The sequence below is a fragment of the Acomys minous genome (assembly GCF_964271855.1).
Source record: "Acomys minous genome assembly, chromosome: 14".
In the NCBI taxonomy this organism is placed as follows: domain Eukaryota; kingdom Metazoa; phylum Chordata; class Mammalia; order Rodentia; family Muridae; genus Acomys; species Acomys minous.
The window spans coordinates 63,203,001-63,212,899 of record NC_140496.1 but is presented as its reverse complement, the minus strand read 5'-3'; the positions used below and the strand labels follow the sequence as shown (position 1 = coordinate 63,212,899).

At 46.3% G+C, this 9,899-nt stretch overlaps 1 protein-coding gene across 1 annotated transcript; it reads right to left on the bottom strand.

The window, feature by feature from the left end:
• Positions 1-744: 744 nt before the first annotated feature.
• Positions 745-9,831, bottom strand: WDR77 (WD repeat domain 77). Its single transcript, XM_084757220.1, has 10 exons — positions 9,538-9,831; positions 9,099-9,284; positions 7,479-7,620; positions 7,176-7,225; positions 4,369-4,439; positions 4,196-4,250; positions 3,700-3,771; positions 2,943-3,051; positions 2,380-2,448; positions 745-1,774 (listed from the first exon to the last, which is right to left on the bottom strand). Exons 1-10 carry the CDS (start codon positions 9,650-9,652, stop codon positions 1,615-1,617), a joined length of 1,029 nt encoding a protein of 342 aa, XP_084613346.1. The 5' UTR covers positions 9,653-9,831; the 3' UTR covers positions 745-1,614.
• Positions 9,832-9,899: the final 68 nt, after the last annotated feature.

Below are 9,899 nucleotides of genomic sequence, written 5' to 3'. Positions count from 1 at the left end.
GAGCACTGTATACTTAATAGATTTGTATGTGTATGTGAGTGATGGTGCCCATGGAGGCCAGAGGCATCCGATCTGGAGTTACAGGTGTTTGTGAGCCTGGGAATCAAACTTAGGTTCTCTAGAACAGCAAACGCTCTTATCAACCCCAATTTAATGAAAATAGTTAAAAACCTTGGTTTTCTTTGGTGTGTTTGTAGCCATTCTAACATACTTGTTTATTCAGGGTTTTTTTCCCCTCTATTATCCAAAAGTCCAAAAAGCAGGCCATGTAAGTGCCCTCCCTGTCTGCCCTTCTTCCCCAAGTGAAGAGCGCAAGCTTTGTGTCTGAGAGCAGCCACCAACTCCACCAACTATCTCATCCCTTCCCAGAGCTCAGACCTTCCTTCCACAGTCCCAGCCCCAGGTGGCCAGGACGACAAATTTTCAAGTGTTCTACTCGAGTGTAATCACAACAGAGGCTCAGACTGGCAAAAAGAATGGAATCCCATACTCCTTCACGGTGCCTATTTTATGTGCTTTTTCCTAAACAGAAGCTGGAAAGTCCAGTATAATCAGCTTTGATCCATGACCTGTAAATGGAGTGGCTAGTCCACCAATGCCAAATAGAACTAAGTCCTAGCTAACTAGCTAGGAACGTTAGCATACAGACAGCGGGCAGTAAGACAACTGTGGTGACTCACATAAGCAGAAGCAGGAAGTAGGTAACAGCTGCAGGGGAAGGGAAAAAGAGGGAAGTCAACAATGAAGTCTTTATTTCACCTTACGGTGTTTCTGACCGTTTCCCTGATGCTGGATCTCAAACCTTAGGAGTCCACAAGTACAGCGTTTAGACTTCATATCTCCAGAGGAAAGTGCCCAGAGACAGTCAGGCCTCAGGGTATCTTTAGATGGGAAAAATACAAAGATTCTCCATAACAATCCACATCAGTTTGTCACTTCACTGAAACACCTTTAAGTGTTCCATCATCCCTAAAGCTTTTCTGTGAAATCTAGGACAGGAAAAGACTCACCTCTCTCACACACAGCACCACAGAGGGAAAGGGTGAACAAGCACTACATTGCAACAGCCAAATTATTCACCCAGAAAATGGATTTGGTTCAGTTTAACAGGGATTTGTTTAAAAAAAAAAAAAAAAAATTCTAAGTCCTGTGTGTCTTCTCAAGGTACACTGGGCTAGACTTTTATATATGTATTTCCCATAATAATGAATTAAACTCTATATAAAAATAAGTTACCCCATCTGAGTAATGTGAAATATTCCTAAGAATCTAGGGATACCCACATTCCATATCCCAAACATAGCCAATTCCCAGACATGGGAAGCATAAAACCCTCTGGTCACTTTGTGGGGGTAAAGAGCAATGCTTTGGGAAAGCCCCCACCCCAAACTATGTAACACTCACACACACACACACATCCATTTATAAAGGAAGGTTTTCCTCCGAGTCACTAGGGGATGCAGCCTCCCTCAGGCTGAGAATCTGCCTATTTACTACACGGGACTAGGGAGTAAACATGCTCTACAGGGCTCCTGTGCTCTCCTAAATGGAAGGCAAGGGCAAGCAAGTAGACTCTTGCGGGTGGAGGGCTTGCTTTTTTTTCTGAAATCCATTCTACTCCACAACACGCTCAGGTCCAGGGGCTGAGAGAGGCTCCAAGGGCACAACATGGTGGATGACCTGATGGTCCCAGCCAACTGTGGTAACAAGGGAGTGATTGAGTGGAGACCACGTAGCATCTCTTACAAAGTCTCTGTGTGCTCGACTTCTAAACCTAGAACAAAAGGGGGAAAATGGGAGTATGGTAAGAGACAAGACAAAAACCCATGTGGGAATACAGAAAGAAAACCTACATACTCAGAACACATTTTTTGAAACATTTCACCATTTAAAGAGCCTTATTACTAGGACAGTGAATGATCAATCATCCAATGCAGTCTACTTTCTCCACGTCACAGAAGGGGTCCGCTACATGAAGCTGGAATGCTAGTTAGACCTAGCCTACAATCAGACTGCTCCAGCACTCAGTCTCTGCAGACACATAGACACAATTGGGAGATTTTGCATGCGCGGGGAGGGAACCTCCACAGACAAAAGTGGAGAATTTTCTTATATTTACATTTTTTAAAAAATAGTGTCTCCGTGTGGATGTGGATACGTAAGTGTAGCCGCCCACAGAGCTACAGGCATCATGTGTCTTGGATCTGGAGTTACAGCTAGCTGTGGGTGCTGGGAACACAAAGGAAGTGTTCTTAACTGCTGAGCCATTTCTCCAGACACAACAAAGGAAGAATTTTGCATGCGTGTTTCTGAAGAGAAAATGGACCGGCTCGCCCATCGGTCTTGATCCCTCTACACAGGATTCTACTTCAAACTTACACCTCAGAAAGGTTTGAATCCAGCACAGCAAGTGAGCAGTCTTCGCTGAGAGAGGCCAAAAGGGGAACACTAGGAGAGGACACAAGGGGGAGAGAAGATCAAGTCCGTGGATTCCACAACCAAATTCTGACGGGGCCAGCCCCAACCCCACTGTAAACTCAGGCAGGGAGAAGGCAGCCTGATTCGCACTCTGGGTTAAGGTCTCACCTCCATTATAATTCCAAGAAAAGACAGAGAAAACGGAACAGAGCCAGTGCTCACAGAAACCATGCTAGCAACCAACCACCTCAACGCATCCCTCTCTATATTAGCAATTACCCAGAAGCACAGGCTCCTCAACTACATGGTGCTGTGTTAACACAGCAATGAGATCACATTCAGCTCTTTGCAGACTACAGCAACCTGGTAAGCTCTACAATGACTAGCTTAGGAAACCAAGCTAGAGTACTCCCCAGCTAAGGAACGTCACCAGCTAACGCTTTACCAAGACCCTCCCCTCAATCACCCCATTCCTACTGCTTTACCCCAGCCATCCCTTCCAGGCCCCTGCTGACAAACAGTACCTGTGTGGAGAGAACACCAGTCTAGTGACACCCTGGGAGTGCACAGCTGAGCTGAGGGTACAGCTTGCATTTTTGGTGTCCACAAAGGAGACAGACCCATTCTCATCGCCTGTAGAAGAAACACAGCATAACACAGTGGTTAAGAATATACGCTTCAGGCTGGGCGTGGTGATTTATACCTTTAATCCTAGCATGCGTAAGGCAGAGGAAGGAGGATCTCTCTAAGATCTAGGTTAACTTGATATAAAAATCAAGCTTCCAGGACAGCCCAAACTATATAGATAGATCCTGTCTTGGGGAAGAATAAAAAGGGGGGACAGCGGGAAAGGCTTATATCAGCCAGACCTGGATTTGAATGAAACCTCCTTTCTCAAGATGTGGACAAGCTCACCACAGAGGAAGCTGAGCAACAGTTTCCCTTTGTGATGTAGAATCAGTAAGTCACTGTGTGGCTATGACAATACTGGTAGTTACTGCTTTAACTACAAGCTGTTCCCATATGTAGTCACACCCACTGCAGAATAAGGCCCTAACAACAAGCACTTGCTATGTGGCCCACGGATTTCTAACCACGCCCAGAACAGAGGAGCTGGAACAATGAGGAATCAAATTCACTAGGAAAAACTACGCTCTCCAAAGTTAAATAAAACTCGCATAATTCATGTGGTACCCAAGTGTGCTGACACGGGCATGGACACTGAAGGCAGCACTTTGTCGTCCTCCCCATGCCCGGAGTTGATATGTCATGCTGCCTTACCAAAGACAAAGACTTCACTCTGCTGAGGATGCCAAGCCAGGGAGGTAGGGAGGTAGCCAGAGGCATTGCACCCTGGAAGGGAGAAAAGGGAGGTTCGGAACAAAAGTCACAACCTAGAAGAAGCAGTCTTTCAAAAGAAGTCACTAAGCCCTGGGAACACAGTCGCTGGCTTTCTTAAATGCTGCTACAGCAGTCATGCACGCCCTCATCCGAGCCTCACCACCTCCATCTACCCATCCGTCTCCTGTCATCTGTGGGAATATAAAAATAATGCCCCGGGCCCTTCTGTCCAGCTGTTTGCGAGGGCACCACCCACCCCACCCAGCAGCCAGCCCTTCTCCTTGTACTCACTGCAGTATGCTCAACAGAGCCTCAAGGAGATAGAATGTGGTTCAGTTCTAGCCTGGGGGCGGGGGCACCTGGCAACCCTGCTGCCTCTGGCCAACAAAAGCCTCGTCCAAGTGTGTTCCCCTTTATGCTTTCTCCGCAGACTCACCTAACTGTGACGCTGGCTTGGGGCAGCGGGTATCCCAGAGTAGAATTCTACTGTCCTAGGAAGAGGAACAGAACGGGTTTCATAATGCAAACCAGCTACTGGCCAGCCTCCAGAGCAGCGATGTGGGCCTGCTAAGGTTCAGCCGTGGCTGGGAACAAGCCACTGGAACTTACCTCACTACATGAAAGGAACACAGAGTCTTTGTGGGGAGAGGCAGCAACACAGGTGACCTGTCCCGCATGAGCTGTAAAGGAGAAACATGGCAGAGAAAAGTGAATGTGAAAAACAGGCCTGCTTCATCATGTAACGTAATAAATACTATGACAGATTATAAACTAGAACAAGCAAGGGGAAAAGTTGATAGCTGTAAAACCTGAAAACGCTAGCAGAAATGATGAGCTAGTAAAGACAATGGAGCTCAAGTAAGAACAGGGAAGGAGTTTGCAATATAGATGTCGTAAAGGAAGAAGCTTACTAACCCTAGAGCAATGGCCGTAGTAACAGAAAAACTATCGTGGTGTTGTTCTAAGCAGAGTGAGTTTTCTGATATGCTCTCTGCTGAGACTGAACTGCCTGTGCTTTCCCACCACCGTCCCCCACTTCACAGGCAGAGCCCGTCCTCCCTTGAGCCCAGGCCTTCCCATGTCAGTGCTCAGAGCCTGGACACCTACAGCTCTCAAACTGAGAGCCAGACAGCAAAGGAGCCTCCTCAGCGGAGGGAGTGAACCTGTCTCAGTCACCTACAAATACAAGAGTGGCTCTGTGGCTTGCCTCTGTTTCTTATAGTGAGAACTGAAAGGAAAAGGGGGGGAGGGAGTGTTGCAGTCATAAGGACATAACCAATTAGCTTACGTGAAGTAAGACATCAAGTTGGACCAAGTTGAACTTTTTCTAAAAGAAAGTGAAATCTAATGCTGCTAACAGCACAAAAATAAATAAATAAATAAATAAATAAAGGTTTTTGTCATTCAGCTGTTTGTAAACAGTTTTGTATAAATAGGTTACTGACTTTAAAAACACATGCTTAAAATATATATATAATACGTGATACACCAAAAAATTCACTTCTTGGCAACTACCCTTTTTTTTTCCTTTTTAGAAAAACTCATTCATTAAGTGTGTATGTGTGCACATGTGCTGTAGCACAGATGTGGAAGTCAGAGGAAAGCTTGCAGGATTCAGCTGTGTTCTTCCAAGTGGATTCCAAAAACCAAACACAGGTATCCAGGTCTGACAGCAAGTACCTTTACCCACCAAGCAGTCTCACTTGCCCCACCCAAATTTTTTTCTTAACAATTTAAAAATATACATGAGGGTATAGCTTTTAAATTCTTTTGGGAAGCCTACATGCAATAAATAAATAGGCAGATACATAAATAAATGACATATAAGTCATTGCTACAAATTAGCTAGAGCTGAAATCACTGAAGTCATTTAACCTGCCCTTGTAGAATAGTCAAAATGGTTCTGCCTTAAGGAATAAATCACCCTTCATCCTTATGAATTCAGACTTTATAAAGAATTGCTACTGAAACAAAGTTAACTGCTACTTGTTAATGAAGCAAAACAGAAGGAACATTAAAGTGATGAAATGTCCCAAAAAGATATTTTATAGAGGTTAAAATTCAAGAGTTAGATTCAAAAGTCTTGGGCAGGAGAGATGGCCCAATCTAAAGTGCTTTCCACACCAGCATGAAGACCTGAACTCAACCCCAAAAGCCATGTAAAAAGCCATGGTTGGGGCTGGATAGATGGCTCATTGGTTAAGAGCACCGTCTGCTCTTCCAAAGGTCCTGAGTTCAATTCCCAGCAACCACATGGTGGCTCATAACCATCTATACATGATATCTTGTGCCCTCTTCTGGCTTGCAGGCACACATGCAGGCAGAATATTGAATATATTCTGAATAAATAAATCTTTAAACAAAATTTGATTTAAAAAAAAAAGCCATGGTTGTTGGCACTTGCTTATAATTCCAACACTGGGGAGGCAGAGACAAGTGACTCCTTGTGGCTCCCTGGCTGGTTGGCCTAGCCTCATTTGTGAGCTCCACATCCTGGTGAGAGAATCAATCTCAAAAAACAAAGTTGACCTTTAGCCGCCACATGCATGCACATACCCATACTCATGTGCGCGCGCGCGCGCGCACACACACACACACACACACACACATCTCAGGGCTTATCCTTTGAGAATAGCAAGGCTCTACTGTGGGTTAAGCTGGTGCACAGCTTACGGTCATAAGAAGACGTCAATGCTGACAAGAAAGTAGGATCTTGATCTGTAGGCTACAAGACACCAATGAAGAACCAAGAGTCAAAGATTACAGGTGAAGGTGAGTGACTGTCTACTGCTAAAGCCTGCCGGTAAATGGATGTAAGATATGGACAGGCAGGGGCTGACCAAACGGAGACTCAATACAACCTGATGAACCCCGAGGTAAGAGAATAGAGGCTGTTGGGCCTCTGTGGTGTGAATGGGAACAGCCCCCTACAGGCTCATATAGTGAAAACGTTGGCTCCCAATTGGTGGGCTATTTAAGAAGGATTGAGGGGTGTGTCACTGGCGATGATACCAGGCCCAGGCTGGCTATTTATCTGTCACATGCTTGTGGATTAGGATGTAAGCTCTAAGTTATTGCTCCAGCCTTGCCTGCCTATTGCCCTCCTCATGATCCTTGCCATGAAACTGTAAGCAAGCCCTCAAATAAATGCTTTTGCCGGAAGTGATCTTGATCTTAGTGTTGTTTCACAGCAATAACACAGTAACTAAAACACCCATGTAGTCAAAAGGCTATGAAACTATCAACAGAGACACAGAGAAAAGAACAGGTGGCAGATAACGGAACCTGACTGTAGTTGGGGTACGGAGAGGCCACTCAAGAGAACACAGACTTGCTATTATTATCCAAACAAAGTTCAAGTGTCCCAAAGGAGAAAATAAAACTATAGCCAGGATTGCTCAAGAAGGAATACTTACCCCGGTATGAATTCAGTGACATCTGCTGAGCCAGGTCCCAAATTTTGATGCTACAATGTAAAAAAGAAAGAGGAACATTGGCTTGCACTACCAACATAAAACTGTGCTCAAACAAGAACATATTTGACCAACACGTCCGCTGTCTGTTTCCTAGACTCCAGCTGTCTTATTTACAATGCACATCCAGATCTCTAAGAGGAGAAACATACCATTCTTCACGCTCTATAAGCAGCCCGAAGCGTTCCCTAATGAAATGAGCAGGACAGTACGGCTCAGAATGGGATCATGAAAGCGGGGACCCACCAGAAGTCTTTGCTGCCACTGACAGCTCGTGTGCCGCAGCTCAGGACAGTGACAGTGGACACAATGTCATCATGCTCGTACTTGCAGAACTTGCTGACAATAAGTGTCTCGTTTTCATCTAGCTCCCACAATTCCACAGCACCTGTTGGGGACAGAGTGGCATGGGGTGTTGGCGAGGGAAGCAGTAATTCCTGCCTAGGATCCAAGCAGGCACTGTTACTGAATGAACAAAAAGTTGTTCCTATAAAAGCAAAGTCCACATCATGAAAAGGCCAAGCTAACATCCAGGCCACTTGGTTTTAGGTTACCCTTCAGCTTTCGGAACAACTGCCCAATGACTACGTGACGAAAACTAGAAAGACGGGGAAACAGATGTAAAATCAATCAACCAAGGAGACAAAGATAAAGCCTTACACAACACAGTCGAGTGCTGATATCGCTTCCCAGTTATGCAGACACCAATAGGTATTTGATTGGACTGCTTGAATAAATGTCCTGCAACATTTTAATGTTCAAGCTCAACTGTCAGAGAGACTCAGTCTTCAATGTCCTACTTTTCACCTTCCATGCCCTATCTATCAACTTAGTGTGTGTGTGTGTGTGTGTGTGTGTGTGTGTGTGTTTATTTTAAGCATATAGGTGTTTTGCCTTCATGTATGCCTATTCACCAAGATCATACAGTGCCCATGGACTCAAAAGAGAGGGCACTAGGTCCCCTAACACTGGAGTTACCAACGGTTGTTAGTGGCATATGGGTCCTCTGTAAAAGCACTCAGCACTCGTAACCACCAGGTCATCTCTCTACAACCAAAATGAAAGTTTTTTCTCTCATGTCTGAGACAGGGTCTTCCTAGGTAGCCTTGGCTGGCCTAGAACTGGATATTTAGAACAGGCTGGCCTCCAAATCACAGAGCCGTCTCTTCTTCTGGGAACTGAGGCGACACCTTCACCAAGCTCCCACAAACTTCTACATCCTGATTTTCTGTAATATGTTTAATTCTTTGAGAATTTCATATGTTCATACAATGTTCATATGTTTCATAGTTGGACCATATTCACCCCTAACTTGTCCCAGATTCACCCTCCAGCACCTCCAACTTCCATTTTCTTTCTTTTTTTTTTTAATGCCAAAGCCAGCATTGCTCAGCCCACGACACTAAAAAAAAGTGGAATTAAGTGGCAGAGCAGCTGCCGAACAAGGTGCCTAGGTTCAATTCCCAGCACACAACAGCAAAAGAAAACAGGAGGCCAGGCATGGTTGTATATGTCTTTAATGCCAGTACAGGGGAGGCCAAAGTATGAGGAAGACCTCTGTGAGTTCAAGGCCAGGCTGGTCCACTTTGTTCCAGAGCAACATTGTGAGAGCCTGCCTCTAAATAAATAAATAAAAAGAAAATAGGAAGGCAGCACTGATGCTCTTCACTCAGCAACACCTCTTAAGTCAACATTCTCTTTGGTCCTGGGTGGTCGGGAGCCAAGAGAAAATTACAGTTTCTGAATGTTTTGTGTAAATTGACCGGACATTGGCCACCTAGCAGATTAGAACCTTAAAAAAAAAAAATGCCTTCCCCCATCCCAACCTTTATCCAAATCTTCAGTTCCAGGGGCGGGGTAACTTACCTGAATCAGAAGCAACTAAGATACCTTTGTCTCCCACCCAAGTGAGGTCAGCTACTCCAGCCTCCGTCTGGACACCAGCAGAGCAGAAACCTTCGTTGGGGGCCACACTCGCATCTTTGAAAAACCACAAAGAGCCGGCCCAGCAGCGACCACTCAGGCTGGAGGCCCCGAGCAGAAGGGAACCATCTACCTCCGGGAGAGAGAAATAACAAGGTGTCAGACTGAAGGCCCGCTCGTTTCCATGGTAACCTGTAGACCCACCCACCCCCACCTACCCTACATGGGACTAGACTAGATCTGAGATCAGATCTGAGGGGCAGCCCCAGGGCACCAGGTAGGGATCCGGAGGGCACACGGCACTGGGCGAACATAAGTCAGTACCGGGAAAGGGCGCCCATGGCTGGGTATGGGGGCTTCCAGGCCCGGGATCTTGGCTCACCAGACCGGTACCGTGCAGCCTCCAACTGCCGTTCCATGCAGGCTGGTGCATTAGGGGGCAAGTTCCACTCGCGGGCCGCGGGGGGCACGAGCGGGGGTGGGGTCTCCTTCCGCATCTCCACGATTCCAAATGCAACCTAGACCCAGCCTAGGCGAGACCCTGATTTCGCGCTAGAAGAACACCCCCCTACACACACGCACACACGTGGTGCACCTCGGCGCCTCCGCCCCTCTCCAAGGGATACGCTCTACCTCTCGCGAGAATTGACTCTACACTTCCAGCTCGCTTTTCCGCCTGCCCTTTCCGCAGCGGGATTTCAGACTTTTGGGGGCGGGGAGAGAGGGCGCTTCTCGCGAGGGGAA

Coding starts and splice junctions, on each gene's coding strand:
- WDR77 (XM_084757220.1), bottom strand. CDS start 9,652: ATGCGGAAGGAGACCCCACCCCCGCTCGTGCCCCCCGCGGCCCGCGAG. Junction 7,621..9,098: donor CTTAGTTGCTTCTGATTCAG/GTAAGTTACCCC, acceptor TGTCCCCAACAG/GTGCTGTGGAATTGTGGGAG. Junction 1,775..2,379: donor GATTCAAACCTTTCTGAGGT/GTAAGTTTGAAG, acceptor CTTTTGTTCTAG/GTTTAGAAGTCGAGCACACA.